Source organism: Microcebus murinus, chromosome 7, assembly GCF_040939455.1.
Source record: "Microcebus murinus isolate Inina chromosome 7, M.murinus_Inina_mat1.0, whole genome shotgun sequence".
Classification (NCBI taxonomy): domain Eukaryota; kingdom Metazoa; phylum Chordata; class Mammalia; order Primates; family Cheirogaleidae; genus Microcebus; species Microcebus murinus.
In genome coordinates, this window is record NC_134110.1 from 55,678,526 (window position 1) to 55,699,187 (window position 20,662).

The 20,662-nt window shown below is 36.9% G+C and overlaps 2 protein-coding genes across 2 annotated transcripts in view; one reads left to right on the forward strand and one right to left on the reverse strand.

The window, feature by feature from the left end:
• The window catches only part of RSPO2 (R-spondin 2), a 147,242-nt gene that overhangs the window by 67,266 nt on the left and 59,314 nt on the right, over positions 1-20,662 (forward strand). Inside the window, exon 3 of the mRNA XM_012786320.3 lies at positions 3,419-3,607. Within this exon, the coding sequence (XP_012641774.1) occupies positions 3,419-3,607 (189 nt within the window). The remainder of the gene's footprint in view (positions 1-3,418; positions 3,608-20,662) is intronic.
• Positions 13,036-13,757, reverse strand: LOC105883272 (large ribosomal subunit protein eL19-like). The gene has a single exon (XM_076005077.1). The coding sequence runs from the start codon at positions 13,732-13,734 to the stop codon at positions 13,144-13,146; it is 591 nt and encodes a 196-aa protein (XP_075861192.1). The 5' UTR covers positions 13,735-13,757; the 3' UTR covers positions 13,036-13,143.

Consider the following 20,662-nt stretch of genomic DNA (forward strand, 5'->3'; position numbering starts at 1 on the left):
AAGTATTCTGAGCTTCTCTGTGACATCTTTATTTAAATTAGACTTGAAGCATGCATGACACACGCCTCATAGAGACTTTCTGCTTCCCTGTGCTGTGTTAAATATATCCTGGTCAGTGAACCACACTATGGCTATAGTTACTCATGGTTGTAAATGTACTTCTGAGGTGTCAGTGTTTGAGGATTACAGCTCAAATGGTCCTGGCACAGTGGAGTAATTAGGGCCTTATAGTATATGGTAATTTTCTCCATTTTTTTGGAAGATACTAGCATTTCATGTATTAAAACAGATCTGTGATTCTCTCTTCCTCTGTATTATAAAATCTGGTTTCTCCTTGTTTGGAGTTTTTGTAAGGTAAATACATATTTTGCTAGGAGAAACAAAATGATAAGATTAAAGACCTTTAACCCTGATATTACTAAAAACATTTATTTCTAGAGATGCTTTCCATATTTTGAGGAGCTTATACGTTTTTAGAAATATTATTTTAAGGAATATTTCTTGATATAAGTATCTAATCTTTTATTTCTAATTGACATAATTTAGATGTATAAATGGTATTATTAATTTCCAAATAATAGGTAACCAATTAATACGAATTTCTGAAAGCTACCACTTCTTGGGAAATTAAAGCTTTGCAAGCCTTGTACCTCAAAATATAGTTCTAGAAGTTCTAAAGGTTTGGAAATTTTGGCATAAGTTTTGCTCTTGGTTACTATGTGTAAATTTTGTTCTGGATTAAATTCATGTTAATATAGCCCCTCTAGAACTTTAAAGAAAATTTAGAAATTCATCTCTAAGCTTTATTAGCATTTTTAATTTTAGTATTTTCTATCTAGTGCACAATAATTATAATGGTGAACGTCTAGCATTAAAATTTGTTGTCTTTACATTAACAATGAGATTACATGTTCTACGAAGATATTTCATGTAAATATTTACAATTTTATATGAAACTGAGCAAAGTATCCTAAGACAGGCATTTCTCATTTTGGTCAAATGGCACATTAATTCATGACCTTGATTGCTTAACTGAGTTTGAACTTGATAGTATAGATGGTTACAGTATTTTTATTCCAGGGTTGCCAAGCTCCAGTGGGGAGCATCTGTGTCCAACTTGATTTATGTAGGATCCCACATGCAAATTCCCTGTTATTGGTGCCAGAAGTAGGTTTTCTTTTTTAAATACATGTCTTGAACTTGGGGTTAGGCAGAGATACATATTAGCAATTTAATGATAAGCTTGATTGAACTTAATATTAATTGTTCATTTTAAAATCTGTTGAAATTGCAACATTATTTAACCAGCAAATATGGAATGAGGCTAAGATGCCAACAGCCCATTGTTTAGTTCCATTACTTTCAGAATTAGAAATCTGTACCTTTGTCAGGAATGGATGCCTTCACCTAGAAGGAATTTAGATTTCTTCTTGCTTGGCAAGGGCTAACTCCAAAAACAGGGGAACACTTCTTAAAAACGTCAAGAGTATATTGGAAACAGATGGGCATTCAACACCTACACAAAATGCTATGAGATAAAATGTGAATAACTGGATTTGATTTAACAAAGGATCAAACTTAAAATATCAGGATTCATAAAAAGGCCAAACTTTGAAATTTAGAAGGAACACAAATCGACTATTAGAATTAGAAGTAAAAAGTTCTTCTTAACGCTGTTGTTTCTCTTGTTATGATTGCTCGTGATATGGGTATTGTTAACCTTGTTTCTGAGTCATGGTTTTTCTTGTTTTCTAAATCTACATATTTGTGAGTTTGAGCTAGAATCACTGTCACTCTTTTCAGGATTTTTAATGTTTTGGGTGAAACATTTCATCTTTAGAATTTGGGTGGAGCTAGCTGCAGAAAAGTGTTTTGGTTGGAATGACCAGGCTCTGGATCTCAGCGGGCTTCAGGGTTGGAAAAGTTGAAGCTTACAGAGAGAGCAAATAAACATGGTCATCAAAGCTGAGAATTAAGATCTGTTTATTCACCTGCACATTTGAATTAAATCTCATAGCAATGGACAGAGCCACTTGACTTATTAAGATCCTGACAAAAGTAAATTACTTTAGTCATGTTTAAATGTCTATTTGTGCCTGTATTTAGACACAGAGGTTGATGTAGTTACCATATAATGGATGGAGAAGGTCTTGTGAATTACTATGCTGTTGATTTGCAACACAGAGAAGGCCACTAGAATAGTTGACACTATACAGTGGTTAAACTGAAAAGTCTATTCTAGGTTTGGGCAAAAAGCTTCAAATTACATTAAAAAAAAAACACATGGGGTCTTTTTCTTCAGCATCAATCAGTGTTATGGCTGAAGATGATAGGAGGAAGGGGGGAGAGAGCACTTACGTTGGGTGTGGTTCCCCTCACTTTTACTTTAAGAGAATTCCTCCTGTGTAGGGTTAGACAGATACCTAAAATATTGGACTGGGGTAAGTATTCCCTAATTCATTCTCATTGTTTAAGTCTGTCGAGGTTCACGTAAATAAAGCAGTGCTTTTAATGCTTTTAAGAATACTTTTAAAAAAAAAATACAGGGCACAATTTGTTGACTCTGCAATCTTTGTGGTCAAGATGAAAGTTGACCTCTCATAATGAAAACAAAAGAAAAGGCCTTTAATTCATGTTGATTCTCTTGGTTCTATAATTCTCTTTCCTCCATACTTCTTACTAGGGATTGTGGTTTATGGTGATAAAGAGCTCTTGGTTAACTTTTGAACTGAGAGTAAGTACAGCTTCAACTTTAGTTTGTGATGACTATGGGACAGAGAACCTTCTGCTTATACAATTCTCATTTTCCATGAAAGTCTCAGGACTATAGGAAATTTCTAGAGGATAGTTTTATATATATCTTTCTTTCTGGGTTTTCCTGGATCTGGATAAGTTTGTGTTAACTTCTTGACTTAGGGACCCCATACTATGCTATAACAATAATTTGAGTTTGGATCCCACACCTGGATCTCATGCAGGCTTGGGGTTCTTATGTCTTATGGTATGTTTTCTCTGTCCTGTGCTTACCCCCTTGGTGCCCCCAATCCAGGGTTGGAATCCTCTGCTCTGGCCAGTTGGGGCAGGGGGATCGTAGTACTTACGTGCCAACAGCCCTCTCTACTCCTGTCAACGTAGAGGGAGCTAAGTGTCAGTTCTACCTCTGTCTGGTCTGAAACTTCATTCAGTTTCAACGTCTAGCCTCACTTCTGCCTCTGAGTTTCCTCTTTTCTTCTAAGTTTGTGTATTAACTCTTTCTTAGTGGGAGTTGGGGGGAGTAGGAGGGGGCGGGACATTTTGTCTAGTACTTCTATGTGAGTAGAACAGAAAGACAAGAAACATTTTGTCCTTTCAGCATGGTGTATTGACCAGAAGTTTGATGATATTCATATTTAAATACTTGTTTCTTTTTCTTTTACAGCTAGTTATGTATCAAATCCCATTTGCAAGGGTTGTTTGTCTTGTTCAAAGGACAATGGCTGTAGCCGATGCCAGCAGAAGTTGTTCTTCTTTCTTCGAAGAGAAGGGATGCGCCAGTATGGAGAGTGCCTACACTCCTGCCCATCGGGGTACTACGGACACCGAGCCCCAGACATGAACAGATGTGCAAGTGAGCATTTGGCTTTGTCTATCCTGTTCTACTGAATATGCAACTTGGGGGATGAACCAAGTTGGAAATTTTGTCTGGAAAAACAAAGGATATATTTGTAATAGGCTGTAGAAATAGTTTAAGCTCAAACTTGCACAAATTAGTGGGGTCGAACAGGAGCAATTTTACTTAATATTTTGTATGGAAGTATATCACACTGTTGCGCACATTTTCTTTATTTTTTAAGAAAATATTTTGGTGAGTATATTTTTATGACAAGGATCTCAAACAGACTTGTTAGGCAGATCATTTGTAAGGAGTACTTATGCAGTGCTTACAAAAACAAAAAATAAATCAAATTTAAATACTTTATACTGGGAACAATCTCTCTGGTTTACCACAGTTTCTATTTTTACCTGAGTTTGTAATACTGCTTTAGTCTAATCTGCAGTTAAATATATGCATTTTAGGTTTCTTTAAGCATCATTACTGATAAAGATGTAACTTTCTGAGTTTAAGTTAAACAACTGTAAAAGTGGTTAAGGAATAACATTTTGTACATAGGAATGAGGGTACAACTTCTCATCTTTTAATCCAAAAAATCACTTACAGGATGAGTCTCATCTTCTAGGTCAACTGTAGAAATTGGGGTTTAAAAAAAGACACCAAAAGAAGATTCCTTTCTTTAAGAGCTCAAATTTTTAGGAAGTAGAAGGGGATTAAAAAAAAGGGGACCACGGTGTAAAATGACAGTTGGATAAGCAGTTTAATCATAACTTAATACATTAAGTGCTATATCAGTAGGCATTAAATCACTCTCAAATAGAGTGATTTAATGATCTCCCATTAACACACTGTGAATGTGACTATTTTGCTGAGATGGTCGTTAGATAAGAAGGAAATTTTGAGTTGTGTCATCCAAGGATGATATTATTTTGGAAGCAGGCAGAACTCTAGTGGAGGGTTATTTATTAAATAAATTCTGGAAAGAAGGAACCATGTATGTAAAAAGAAAAAAAAATGTTTGAGGAACAAGAAGTCTCACCTGGGGTGCTGTTTGGCATTTTGGCAAGGCAAGTCTATTTCATGGGACCTGTCCTACATTGCTGGACACCTGGTGTTTTTGGTCCCTGCCCATTAAATGTCCTTTGTGTCCTCACAATACTGTGACAAGCAAACATGTCCCCAAACATTTCTAAAGACCTAGGAGAGCAATACCATTGCTGGACGAGAGCCGTTGGACATCATGTGCCTCGTGGGAGGTGTGGTTGGAATTGAGGGTGGAAAGGGAGGCTTGAGTATAATGATAAGGGTGTGGAATGCCAGGCTGAGAAGTCTGTGTATTATCTGAGGGTACTGAGCAGGCAGTGGACTAAAGAGATTACTTTATTTAAGATAATTCTAGCAGAAGTGAGGGAGATGAATTGGAGAGGAAGAAAAACTAGAGGAAGGCTGCTATAGCAATTGTAGATTAGAAATCTTGTTCTGGCGAAAGATTTGTGGGCAATGAGTTCCAGAGGCTTTCAAAAGAGAGCCAATGAAGTTTGGTACTTAACTGCACAGGGAGAAGGAGAATCAAAATTGATCCTAAGGTTTCTAGCTAAGATGACTAGGTGAATAGTTTTGCTATTAGCAGAGATAGAAATATTTAGGCTTAGAGGAAATTGGGATCTGCCTTCATTTCATGGAATTGTTTGTATTAATAACTAGGAGGGATACAACTCCCAGCAAAAGTAGATAGCTGATTTTTACAAATATGTATTTTGTCCTTAAGGTATATGATTTGAGCTACCTAGTGATTTGTTTCTCATAATTTATGAACTTCTAGAGGGAGGGATAGGGTCCACCTTGAAATGGATTCCTGTTCAGATTGCTTTAAGACTGGGGTGGGGGGATATGATTTGTGTCCATGACTATCCTGTAGACTTTTTTTTATTGCAGACTATCAGTGCACAAGGACGATAAGGCAAGAGGTGGATCAAGGGATTTATTCCAAGTTCTAGAGCTAGCATTACATGTACTATGTATGAACAATAGACTGGCCATATGATGTATTACTCTACCTGGCACATCGCAGGTGAAAGGGGCTGCCATTAATAACCGCACAGAGACATTAGGTGTAAACCAGGACTGTCCTGTGCAAGCTGGTGTGATGGTCCCCTCAGCAATACTTCATAGTGTATGGATGGAGTCTGCCTTGGAGACATACTCCTAGGCAGGAGTTAAAAAGCACATTTTGGCTAAGTTGATTCTTTTTCTCAGAAATGGAAACAACAGTGACTATAAATCAGCCTTGGAAAGAGAATCTACATTTGAGAATGGGTTTGCTATAGTTATATTTACTATAAGTGAATGCAATCAATGTTGGAGTTTACTGACTTAGAGGAAATCATTACTTATCTGGTACAAGCCTGAAGTGCTTATTAGCAAGACTCCTGTGAAGCAAAACAAAAATGAAAAATTTTCTTAATTCTTAATAGATGGCTTTCAATGATCATGGTTCTTCCATACCAACAATTGGCTTTTTGTGTGTGTGTGTGGCTGCTTTGCATATATTGCATATATTGCATTGATATTTGTATTCCATTTAGAGGAGGAGAAAGATTTAACCCATCATGGAAAAGCCATCATAGATTTAAAATTTGAAATCATATTCACTTTTTGTTAAGCAATCTTGCTGGATGGTAGAGAAGAAAATTATACTTTAAGCAATAGTATATTAAAAATCCTATAAATGCAACTAGCTCGTCCATTTCCTAATCTTATTCTAAGATTCCAAATATAAAGCAATATCCTCCTTCTGAAGGAAGTCTTGCTCTCTGAAATGTTATCTGAGGTTGGCTTCTTCGTACACACAGTATAAAGCACATAAGATTCAACCATGCTTATAAAAGTCAATTCAATAACCCTTTGAGGAATGCCACAAGTATATGTACTAACATATACTAGAAGCTGCCATTGTCCCCAATACTGTTAGGTGATATTTCTCTATTTTCTTTTTCTTTTGTTGATACACTTATTTACATAAAACTATATTTTTATATTGTTTACATATTCCTTACAGAAAGCTTAGAAGGTATATAGGCCTTAATAAAAAGCAAAAATTAAAAAAAAACACTTCTCAAAGATAACAAAAGTTAAGATTTTCGCTTTTGTCCTTGACATTTTGTTTCTAGGCATATTTGTCTTTCTCCCTTATAAATGTGTAATTTTGTAAATTGTTTTAATGAATTATAAACATTGTTTCATGTCATTAAATGTGGCTGCATGTATTCTATTGAATGGACATACCATAATGTATTTAACTAATTGACTAATGAATATTTGCTTTTAGTCTTTTACTATTAGCAGTTCCATGAAAAATATCCTCATATATTAATATAAATTCTTGTTTTTTCTCACATATTTTCACACATTTGCTTGATTTATTTTTGTAAGATGAACTTTTAATCATATATTTTAAAGGCTTTAGTGTATATTGTCAAATGGCCTTCTAGAAAAGTTGTATCAGTTCACATTTTCACTAACAGCAGATATTTTCCCTTGCATCTCACTGGCTATTAAAGATTAAAAGTATAAAAATACATTTGTTTTAATATGCTTTGATACAAATGAATTTGGCCATGTAGTTTTCACATGAATATTTGCGTTGTTGGATGTTTACCAGGATCCCCACCCCCTTTTTTTATTTGCATATCTGTCATGTTCTTAGTAATCAAAAAGCTTTAAATGAAGTATGCAAAATTCTAAGTTCACAAATAATAAATGGAGAGTTTAATGAACTATCACAAAATGGATATACACATGTAACCCCACTGAAGTCAAGAAAGAATGTTAGTACTACTCACCCACTGTTCTCTCCTCCTCTGGCTAACTACTATCCTGACTTGTAACCAAAACACATATGAAATATTATTCATGGCAATGGTATTCATACTAGCTACAAATTGGAAACAGCCCAATGTCCAAATAATAGAATATCTAAGAAGATATAGTATATTAATAAAAAGAAATACCTGTATACAGAAGTAGAAATACTTCAAGTACAAATTAACTGCAGCAATGTGCAGTGATATGGATGAATCTCACAACATAGTGTTAAATGAAAGAAGCCATAAAAATAATATATACATTTACATATGTTTCAAAAATGGGCAAAACAAATCTGTAGTGCTAGATGGCAGAATTTTGGTTCTTACTGACGTGATTTATTGAACACCTACTAAGTGCTGGCTTTAGTACTAGGTACCTGGAGATACAATAATGAGTAATAATTAGTTTCTGCTCTTGAATTGCTTATGATCTAGGGCAGTGATGCTCAACTGGGGTAGGGTTTGCCCCTGAGGGAATATTTGGTAATGTTGAGAAACATTTTTGGTTATTACAACAGCAGTGCTATTGGTTTCTGGTGGGTAGAGGCCACAGATACTGCTAAACATTCTGCAGTGCACAGGATAGCCTCTTGCCATAAAGAATTATCCAGCTTAATGTGTTGGTAGTGTCAAGGCTGAGAAACTTTAGACTAGTGGAAAAGACAGATAATCAATTCAGTACTGTATGTTGTACAGGCTGCTAATTATTTAGCTTCTGTTTTGTGTCAACTGTGCTGTTAGATGTACCTTTTTCTCTTTTTTTCCTCAAACAAGTGTGCAAAGGAGATGTATATTTCTATTTCCTGGACAAAGTTAACCAAACTGGGTAAAAAGATACTTTTTAAAGCTGGGGTGGATTGCAGCAATGAAGAAGACATTTATGAACACTGTGGGTGTATTTGGAATTATTATAGGTAAAAAACATTATTATAGGTAAAAAATGTTTAAAAACCTGGAGTCACGAAACATCATCCATTGTTAAATAAAATGGAGGTGGTTGAGCATAATTAATTTCACTATATAAGCAGAAATGATACTAGTTATTTTGGTGGGGACTAGATTATGACAAGCCTTATGTGATAAATTTAGGAAGTTTAAACATCTTCCTGAAAGCCATAAGTAGTCAGAGAAGGATTTCAAATAAGGGAATGACCAGGTTACTGTAGGGTTGTGGATTTCAGGAATCTTTTTGATTTTTGGCAGCATGAAAGATGAGTTAGAGGGGAATCAACACTGAAGGAGAAAGATCAGCAATCTAGGTTTAAAAAAATAAGAACAACTGGTTCCTCAGACTCACCTTGGCCAATTTATCTAAAATTCAAGTCTTGGCCAGAAGCTAGTGGGGAACTTTGACAACATCCTTAACACAACTGTTGCTCACTAAAGATAAAAAAAGACCAGTCGGCAAGGTTGTGGGATTTCATTGTCCAGCCATATTCAGCTCTTGTGGGTATGACTAGGAGAAGAGCAGGCAGTGAAATTTAACCAGGTCGGAGCGCAGGGGCTGGTAGCATTGAAGTGGTCAGCACATTAGGGCCCATTTGCAAATGTGATTAAGTTAAGAATTTTGAGATGGAGAGATTATTCTAGATTAACTGGGTGGGCCAAAGTTCATCATAAAAGGGAGATGAGAGGGTGACAGATGTGATGACAGAACAGAGGTTGGAGGACTCGAGGGCAGGCCGCAAGCCAAGGAAAGCAGGTGCCTCTAGAAGCTGGAAAAGGCAAGGAAACAGATCTCCCCTTAGAGCTATGAGAAGTGTAGTCCTGCCAACAAATCAACGTTAGCCAAATATAACCCTTGGGACTTCTGACCTCCAGAAAATAAATCTGTGCTCTTTTAACCACCACTACCCCCAAAAAAAGATATCAAACCATAGGACTAGGTATAAATGTCATGCCAGTTTCAGCCAAAACACATTGTTTTGTAAAATTATTTTCTTCCTTTTTTTTCCAACCAGCTTTTTCACTCACAAGTCAGTACCACAACAAGCAAGAAATTAGAAGCTTATTAATATAGGATGGAATTTTGACATATTGGCAAGTGATTAGGAGTCATCTTTCTTGATTTATCAAGTGTAAAAAGTATCAAAATAAAAGTGTTTCCATGTCAGGATGATACATTTCAGCATCTTCATACTCACTGATGTTTGTCTTATGCACACAGCCAGGTTATGGATGTAAGACATCACTGTGCCTCCCCAAGCTTAAATATTACCAGTTGGTGTTTTCAAAATGAGACTTTGTTCCTTTTTCCTTCAATGTGTCCCATGGATTTCAGTAATTCTCTAGCCTTGGGGGTCAGCACACTATGACTTGAGAGCAAAATCTTGCCTATTTTCTATTTTGGAGGGCCCTGTTATCTAGTCTAAGAAATAACTTTTAGATTTTTATGTGGCTGGGGGAAAAATCAAAACTATTTTGTGATGCTTGAAAATATTAGCTTTAAATTTCAGAGTTGATAAATGCTTAATTATTTACATACCGTCTATGGCTGCTTTTGTGTTACGACAGCGATGAGTAACACAGTTTAGGCAGAGATCGTATGGTCTGCAAAGCCTAAAATATTTACTATCTGGCTCTTTACAGGAAAAGTTTGCCGACCCTGCTCTTTTAGCTTATGTGGAGTGTAAAGGGATTAAGAGATTCTTCTCATTTTCCTTGGATGGGGGTTGAGTGGAGGGCAAGACATATATATTAGCTTACATATGATTTTCCATTTAGTTGGGTGGAGAGTTCTACATTTTCCAACATTTGGAAAAATTCAACTAAGACTCAGGTCTGAAGTTTGTTAAACGGCTTTGGTCCCACCTGAATATAAAAGGGTGACAAGTTACCAAAAAAGGGAAAAGCACAAGGAGTAACCAGGATGAGAGATCTGCTACTGGCAGAAATTTAAAATCTGATATGAGATATTAATTTGATTTATAACTTCTAAAACTTTTCATTGCTATTACGTTCCTTTCCTATTTTATTTTGAGGTAGTTGTCTTTCTCTTCTCTCCCCTCCCTAAATGGAAAAGAAAAGCCCTTTAAACACCTAGCATTGTATTCCCAGCAAATGTCTTCCAAGTTCTGATTTCATTTGTTTTGAGGATGATTTCAAATATGCATCACATGAATATATGAGAAATAAAGCCAACATTTTAATTAATATGTTGACTTCATTATTACTTCATTACTTGACCACATGATTTTACACAAGCTTCAATATTTCTTCATACTTTTTTGTGTGGGTGGGCAAGATATAACATTCAAACATTGAAATACTACAGTGAAGCTACCAGCAACATATTTCTCAAGTTTGAGTTTTTATGTTTTTTTTTTTTTAAATGAACTGTTGCAACATTTTAAGTTAAAATGAGTTGGGAGAAAAAAAGAATTTTGACAGCATATATATCCTTAGAAGTTGAAATAAAGGGTCCTATGGCATGTAAGGTAGAGCTCTCTATAGTTATTTGAAAAACAATGTGTAAATTTCTGGATAGAGTCCATTCATCCTACCTAATTGCAACTGGAGGGTTCAAATCACTGCCAAGGCCAGGACTTTACTGTCTGAAATAGGTAAGGCAAACATTTCCCACTCCTAGGTGGTAGTGAAGGGAATAGAGCACAGATAGAATGTGATTTCTGCCCTACTCTCCCCAAGGTCAAAATTGCCTTTAAATCTCACTTTTCTAACCCCCAATTCCTAATGTTCAGAGCAAATTCCTTTCCATATAGATGCTCAACAAATGATTATAACCAGTTTCTTAAGCTGCATGATTTAAACAAGGGTAAAACCACTATTTACTATAGATTGTGGGCTTTGGATAATGCTTTTCATGTGAGTAGTGCATATGTATGAAATTTATTGAAATTATATTTTTTCCATGTGGAGTATCCTATTTGAGCTTCCTTCCATCCACTATCTTGGACTGCCATCTTTGTTTTAGTTGCTAAATTTTAAAAATGTTATTGATAAATGATATTTAAGGGTACATGTGATATTTTGATACTTATATACAATGTGAAATGATCAAAATCAGGGTTATTGGAATATCGATCACCTCAACATTGTGTTGGGAACATTATAATTCTTTTCTAGCTATTTTGAAATACACAATAAATTGTTATCATAATTTCCCTACCGTACTATTGAATACTAGAACTTATTCCTTCTCTCTAACTGTATTTTTGTTCCCCTTAACCAGCTGCTTTTCCCTTTTCCCTGTTCCTTTCCCACGCTCTGGTAGCCACCAGTCTACTCTTCACCTCCGTGAAATACACTTTTTACGCTCCCACATATGAGTGAGAATATGCAATATTTGTCTTTCCATGCGTGGCTTATTTCATTTAAGATAATGACCTCTAGTTCTATCCATGTTGCTGTAAATGACAGTGTTTCATTATTTTATGGCTGAATATTATTCCTTCAGGTATATATAACATGTTATCTTTATCCATTCATCTGTCGGGGGACACTTGGGTTGATCCATACCTCAGCTATTGTGAATAGTGTTAAAATAAATATGGGAGTGCAGATATCTCTTCAAAATACGGATTTTCTTTTTTTTTTCATTTAACAGTAGTATAATTGTTTTAATACTTTCCTTTTTTTTTTATTTTGGCATATTATGGGGGTACAGATTTTAAGGTTTCAATAAATGCCCTTTCCTCCCCTCCCCCCACAATTCTGAGTTTCCAGCATGACCATCCCCCAGATGGTGCACATCTCACTCATTATGTATATATACCTGCCCCCCTCCCCCCTCCCAATACCCTATTACTGTAGTACCTATGTGTCCACTTAGGTGCTACTCAGTTAATACCAGTTTGCTGGTGAGTATATGTGGTGCTTGTTTTTCCATTCTTGGGATACTTCACTTAGTAGTATGGGTTCCAGCTCTAACCAGGAAAATATAAGATGTGCTATGTCACCATTGTTTCTTAGAGCTGAAGAGTACTCCATGGTATACATATACCACATTTTATTAATCCATTCTTGGATTGATGGGCACTTGGGCTGTTTCCACAGCCTTGCAATTATGAATTGTGCTGCTATAAACATTCGAGTGCAGGTGTCCTTTTTGTAGAGTGTCATTGGATCTTTTGGGTAGATGCCCAGCAATGGGATTGCTGGATCAAATGGTAGATTCACTTGTATCGCTTTAAGGTATCTCCATATTGCTTTCCACAGAGGTTGGACTAGTTTGCAGTCCCACCAGCAGTGTAGGAGTGTTCCTCTCTCTCCGCATCCACGCCAGCACTTGTTTTTTGGAGACTTTTTGATAAAGGCCATTCTCACTGGAGTTAAGTGATATCTCATTGTAGTTTTGATTTGCATTTCCCTGATGATTAGAGATGTTGAGCATTTTTTCATATGTTTGTTGGCCATTCTTCTGTCTTCTTTAGAAAAGTTTCTGTTCGTCCTTTGCCCACTTTGTAATAGGGTTATTTGATTTTTTTCTTGCTGATTTTCGTGAGTTCTAAGTATATTCTAGTTATCAGCCCTTTATCGGATACATAGGATGCAAAAATGTTCTCCCATTCTGTAGGTTGTTTACTTTCATGACTGTTTCTTTGGCTGTGCAGAAGCTTTTTTTTTTTTTTTTTTTTTTTTAAGCAGACAAAGGCTTGTTTTATTCAAATGATTCACCTGTTTGTTATGACCCAGGCCACTATGTACAGACAAGAGGGGAGAGTTTTACTTCTTGGTCTCTTCCTCTTTGGACAGAGTCTTGATGATCTCCTCCTCCTTGGCCTGGAGGCGCTCTTCTCGGTGCTTGGGTGCTTCCTTGGTCTTAGATCTGCGGGCCTCAGCCTGGTCAGCCAGGAGCTTCTTGCGGGCCTTGTCTGCCTTCAGTTTGTGGATGTGTTCCATGAGAATCCGCTTGTTTTTGAACACATTCCCCTTCACCTTCAGGTACAGGCTGTGATACATGTGGCGGTCAATCTTCTTAGATTCACGGGATCTCCTCAGTAGCCGGCGCAGAATCCTCATCCTCCGCATCCAGGTTACCTTCTCAGGCATTCGAGCATTGGCTGTACCCTTTCGCTTACCTATGCCCATGTGCCTGCCCTTCCGGCGAGCCAAGGTGATTTTCCGGCATCGAGCTGGAGAATGGACAGTCAGAGGCTTGCGGATGATCAGCCCATCTTTGATCAGCTTCCGGATCTGCTGACGGGAGTTGGCGTTGGCAATTTCATTAGTCTCATTGGGGTCCAACCAGACCTTCTTTTTGCCACAGCGGAGGACACTAGAGGCAAGCCTCTTCTGAAGCCTGAGCATACTCATGGCTGCGGCCGCACTAGCGAAAGGAAAGAGTGTGCAGAAGCTTTGTAGTTTGATCATGTCCCATTTATTTATTTTTGTTGCTGCTTTGATTGCCTTTGGGGACTTCTTCATAAACTCTTTGCCTAGGCTGATGTCTAGGAGAGTGTTTCCAACATTTTCCTCTAGAATTCTAATCGTTTCATACCTTAGGTTTAAGTCTGTTATCCAGTGTGAGTTGATTTTTGTGAGAGGTGAAAGGTGTGGGTCCTGCTTTAGCCTTCTACAAGTGGCTATCCAGTTTTCCCAGCACCGTTTATTGAAAAGAGATTCTTTTCCCCAGTGAACATACTGATTTTCTTTTGGATGTATAACGCAGCAGTGGATTATATGGTAGTAAATTTTTATACTCATAATCGCTCACGTATTTTGATAACTAATTACTTAGCAGATACTGAGCTCTGAGATCTTTGCATTAGTTAAGCCTCTGAATCTCTCAACCATCCTATGAGATAGAGACTGATGTTACTTTTTCTTTTTAAAATGCATGAGGTCATTAAGGCAAGGAGAGCTTTACTGACTTGGCCATGGTCACACGATAGTAATAAAGACAAGATTCTAACCTCGGATCTGCTGACCACTGTACGATCTGGCCACTATATTCTCAACATAGTTCTTATTTCCTGCCTCTGGCTCTTGTTCTGTATCCTCTTTATTTGACTTCTTTATTTGACATGTCATTCTATGCCAACTATTCCAACTAATACAGCCAAGCTTGTCTTAAACCCATTCCACTGGGTTTTACACACACTTCCATCCTGGGTCTTCTCTAAACTTACTAATGCTAGTTTTTCTGTATTATCACTCAAATAGTTTAATTGTAAATATGAAACATTGAATCCTGAAACCTCTGGATGTATTCTTTATTTTCTTTAGGTTAAAATATAATGAAGATTCCAATGAGCTGTGTTACTGGACAATATTACACAAAAGTGTAATTTTAGCTCTTAGTTCATAGTTTTCACCAATCCTGGCTCTCATGAGATTGCTGCCATGGTACACGTTAGAATGCATGATTTTGGTAACATAAAGCTTAAAAACTTATTTATGGATATTTATAAACCATTGGAAGTTTTGAGATGGAATGTTAAATAGTAGTATTCGAAGTTGTTAGAGAAGCCTAAAAATACTTAAACAATTTTTTAAAACCTCATGTTCAGTTTCACAGTCTAGTAATTTCCATGGGTAAAATTACTAAAAGTCTAATTTTGAATGTTTTTTTTAAACAACCTGTCCCTTTAATTCTGTTCAAATTTTAGCATACAAGTAGAAGAGAATCCTCTAAGGGTGTTCAGGGGTTGGCTTGATGCCCTTTGATCCTTGCAACTACAACCTGACGCCCAGATGTCAGTGAGTGCCACCTTCTGAACAGAGATGCTGGTATGAAATAAAGAGCAGCTGAAGATCAGTACACAGTCAGATTGTCACGGTATGCTAAGGCAGTCAAAGCCCACAGATGATATCGAGAAACATTATAAAAGAAAATACGGCCGGGCGCGGTGGCTCAAGCCTGTAATCCTAGCACTCTGGGAGGCCGATGTGGGCAGATTGCTCGAGGTCAGGAGTTCAAAACCAGCCTGAGCAAGAGCAAGACCCCCATCTCTACAATAAATAGAAAGAAATTAATTGGCCAACTAATATATAGAGAAAAAATTAGCCAGGCATGGTGGCACATGCCTGTAGCCCCAGCTACTCGGGAGGCTGAGGCAGCAGGATTGCTTGAGCCCAGGAGTTTGAGGTTGCTGTGAGCTAGGCTGACGCCACGGCACTCACTCTAGCCTGGGCAACAAAGTGAGACTCTGTCTCAAAAAAAAAAAAAAAAAGATTCCTCGGTGTGTGTTTGAGTCCATGGTAATGCTGGTTCTGCATCATCACTCAAATAGTTTGATTGTAACTATGAAACATTTAGTCCTAAAACCTAACTGCCTCAATGATTCCTTCCCTTTCTTTAATAATTATTTGTGATACATAGAATTCCATTTTCACAGTTGGATTTAACAAAGGTTAATTTTTTTCCCTCTGTCTTTTAATTTTTCTAGTTTATATGATTGGCCATGCTGGGATAATCAATAGAGAGATGGTTCTTGTCACCTAGATTTAGCTGGGAAGGTAAACAAAACAAACGTTCTCAGAATGTCAAGTGCCCCAAGAGTGCTGTGGGACCAAAGGAAGAGGGGAATATTGTGTGATCTTTGGCTTCTCTCAGTTTCTTGTCTTCTCCCCCTCCACTCAGTTTGTTCATGCTGCTGATTCATTGTTGAGCTTCTCAATGGCTTTCTCAACTTGTCTCTCCTTGCTTTCAGGAGGGTTAACTTTCTGTAAATATCCACTCCTTAGCTCACTCATACTTTCTAGTTTAGACTAGGTGATTATTACCTAATTGCCTGCCTGTGGATTTTCCCCTGCAGTAGATGATGATCCTGAGAGGTTATGGGAACTCTGCTCTTTCATCTGTGCTTCTAGGTATTTATCCACCAGGACGCCTGGCTCCTAGGAACTTTCTTGCCAGTCTAAATGAGGAAACGAGGGATCATTTTGGTCATGCTACTCTCATGCTCAGGGATCTACGGGGACCACTCACTGCTTGTCAGAACAAGCCTATAATCTTGAACCTAGCTTCATTTCCATTCATTTTAATTGTTAAACACTTAAATCATACAAAGTACAAATAATTTATAAATTCCACCCATAATTTCTAAGCCCAGGGTAACTATCTCCACCAGCTCCCCCTCGAAGCCACTCTCCATTGGGCCCATTGCACATCCTGGGAGTTTTCTCCATCGCCATATGACCGTAGCCACTATTGCCAGGACTCTGCTTCTCCTGCCTCGCTCAAATTTGCTCATCTGAGGTTCCAACTTCCATTGCAGATATCACCTGCCTGCCTTTGATATTTACATTCTCTAGAATAATTATTTTCAGGTGTTTAACTGTTGCTTCTTCCAGTATGATTTGCAGTTCTCTACAGTATGGCTTTTTAAATGTTAGAAATACTTACAATGCATGTGCAGCCAATCTCATACTAAGCATTCAAATATTAAAGAAATCAAGTTTTTAAATGGCATTCATGTTTGTTCAACTTGGTAAACATTAAAACTGCACTACATTCCCAGTGCTGTTAGGAGTGGGGAATTCACAGATTGAAAAAAAAAACAAAAACAAAAACCAAAAAACTTTAATGGAAGACCAGAAATGGGTCCCTCTTTTCTGTCTCTAATGTACCCAGCACATGCCTCTGATATCTGTTATATTGTGATGTTCTGTTGGTTCCTTGTGGCCTCCCTTTTTGGCTTAGCACCTCTAGGATAGGGAATGAATATTAAAGGTTTAGGTTCTGAGGGTCTGGCACACTCCCTGGCACATACTAGGTTCTTGGGGAATGTTTGGAATGAGCTGTTGAGCTGGATTATGGTATCATTTGAGAAATTTTATATTGGAGCCTGTATGGAGGGCTGGAGGAGAGAGTAGGAGAGAGGGTACCCAGTCTATTTTTCCATTTCTTGGCCAGGGTAAGTCCTTTTTTTTGCCAAATTACAGTCCTGTCAGACTGCATTTGGACACTATTTCACTTGGACAGTAATTTTACTTAAACCAATATTGGCAGTCCTCACTTGGTGGATTACATTTTTGAGGAGGCACTGTAATTTAGAAGCATGTAAGTTGGCTAACCCAGAGTCTTTTATTCTGAACAAGGAGTTAAAGCTCACATTTTCATGGAAAAGGTCTGTTTAATAATTTTTGATATGCCTATTTTCTTATGCAGCATAAAGTTTTCTAATTTTAACTATCTATTATATGATCCCACTGGTGTTTTAATGGTGTTCCACTCATTTATTTATAAGATTTACATAGAGATTTTGTAAGGTATTAATATGTGAATGAAACTGTTAATACTGTGGTTATTTCTGGGGAGGAGGCCTGATCATGCCATTCAGGTCATACAAAATTTCTCTGTTTTTCTTTAAACCTTCTGTATTGCTTGAAATTTTTGTTTGTAATGAGAATGTTTTGCTTTTATATAAAAAATTGAATGAATAGCATTGATATGAATCCCAATTAGGATGACAAGCTTAATCAGTTTTTGGGAAGTGATTACAGGCTAGGGGAGAAAGTATAGGATCATGAGACCCTGAAAGGAGTATTTTTTCCAAAGCGGAAGAGTTACTTCCTGGAGAAATGGCTGAGTAGAGTGAGGGGGCTGCGGCTGGATCTGGAGCTGGTGAGAAAAGGTTTTTGGGTGCTGAAGCACATCAAGGAGACTTCCCAGGGTAGGTGGCTTGTGCAGTTGCTGGCTCTAAAAAGCCTTGGGTTAGTAAGGCATTCGTGATTAGATGAGTTGTCAGTGCAGGCCCCTGAATGCATGGGCCACCTGCATTGGTTTTATGTTGTGGCAAAGGAGGACTGAGTTGAGGAAAGGCCAGCAGAGCTTCTTCAGGTGTTAGGACTTGGCACTAAGCAAAGCATTTTTAAAAAAATGCTTTATCGCACAGACAATACTTTTAGTTTTTTTCCCTTAGATTTGAGTGAAAGGAAAACACCATTGAACATAAGAAAACAAAGGCTACTGACAAGAGATGGTTAAATGAATGTGTATTTTGAAAGTTACAGCAGGTTCATCATTATTAAGTAAGGTGTATATTTTCATCAACTCAGATCTGAAAAACTTTGGGGTGGGATAATATATCTTTTATTTATTCTTGCCTGTTAAAATCAAAAAGGCTTATTTCATGATAATACAGTGGCCTTTTCGGGTCAACGTAAGTAGGTCACGAATGTATATTGTAATAACCTTTTCTGTTACACTTCTATTACATAAACATTTTATAATTATGAAAGATTTATATGATTCAGAAATATTTAACATTTCAAAAATCTACCATTACCTCCCCACATTAACTTCTCTAAACTACTTCATACCCATGAACACATACATGCATGTATGGCTTTATTGTATCATATATATCTTGCAACTTGCCTTTTTTTTTTTTTTAAACTTAACAATAGGCTTTAGAGCGTTTTCTGAGTCATTTCTTATAATTCACCTTTTGCTTTTAAGTGGCTTTAGAATTCTACAATTTGAAGGTATCATATTCATCTTCTACTTAAATTTGAGAACAAATAATTAAGCTTTCTTCTAGCAGATTTTTGCCTGAAATCCTGAGGGACTTTACAGAGAATGATAGGTATTTCAGAAATTCACATTCTGTAAACTGGTATTAGGAACATGGAATGAAAGGAGGAAAAAGAGCTACAAGTAACAATAAAGATCTGCAGAGGACCTTCTAAAATTAATTCCAAATGCTTATTTCTGTAACTTTTTGGCTGAAAAGCTTATTGGTGCAGGTCATATTTTAAAGAGAAATCACACCTTATATAGATAACAGCTGATTTATGAAGTATACAGTTCTTTTTTTAAAAAATATAAATGCTTTTTCTCTTCACCCTTTAGTTCTGTTTTATCGTTTGCAAAGCTTATTATTTTTCTTAGAAAATAACTCTATAGCAGAAAGGGCCACTTGTTTTTTTTTTTTTAAATATAGCAAGAAAACTAATAATTTGTGGACATAATGGTCATGTATTTTGACCATGATTAAGAGGCTACTGACCAGCTATAGACCACTGTTTTATTAAAATATAGGTTACAGCATTGAAGACTACAAATGAACCTTCTATGGAGTGATAAACTGTTCTTCTGTGCCTACCATTTTTTCCTCCCTCCCACAGGAGCAATGTTGTAATTTCTCTGTGGACTTTAACCCACACAGAGTTGTTTCATTGGTAAATTTGGTAACATTTTAGAAGTTGAGTTATCTACTTCATGGTGGTAATTTAATACATAAAAACCTGTTTACACTCAAAATTTGGTTGCATTTTTTTACCCCATTATTATCTCTTTGCTTACAAGAACTATATATTTTAAAGTTCTTCTGAATCCTTAAAGCACCCAATACAGTTTTCCAGTCTTGTTAAATGAAGAAATATGTCATGGAGTTCACAGCACTTTACATGCTGTTAATTGCCATCAGTTAAAACTGTTACAAGTAATAATGTACTATAATCTGTTGAAAACCCAACCTTTCAATTTACCAATCCTCCAACCCTCTTTGCTTTCCTCTCCTTGTGGAGTAGTTTAGAGTGTATTTATTTTCACCTGTGCATGCCAACGACCTCTGGCCCAAATGTTACTGGCCTACCAAGGAATCTGGCCTAGAATACAAGCCTATATTATGGCTTCTTTTTATCCCATGTTGTAATATATGTGGTTTAGTGGAAAGATACATGTTTCTAATTCACTGTTGCTTTTATCTGCAGACCCTATTATGAGCCAGTCAAGTTAAATATATTACAAATCCCTACCATAGTCTTGTAAAGTAAGTGATACTGCTGTTGTATACACGAAGAAATAGAAGCTCAGAGAGGCATGCAGTTGTCCAAAGTCACAGAGCTGGTATTCAAACACAGATCGAGTAGACCTGAAAGCACATCTGTTTGACAAACTGCTCCTAGCAGACATCAGTGAGTTATAGAGAATGGATCTAAAAGACAGATGAAAGGGGATAGGTGAAATCATACCTAACAGGTACAATGTATGCTATCTGGGTGATAGGCACTCTTATAACTTTGTCTCAAGCAGTACAAAAGCAATCCATGTGACCCAAACATTTGTACCCCCATCATCTGAAATAAAATAAATTTAAAAAAAAAAAAAGAAAATGGTTTTAGGGGCTTTCAGATCCAACTCAACCACTACTAGCTGTGTGACTTTCTCTTAGTCTCAGCTTAGTTGCAAAATAGAGATTCTACTACCCACCTTGTTAGGATTGTTGTGAAGATTCAATGGAAATGTATATAAAGCCTTTGACGCATTAAAGATTTTCATTAAAATGACCTA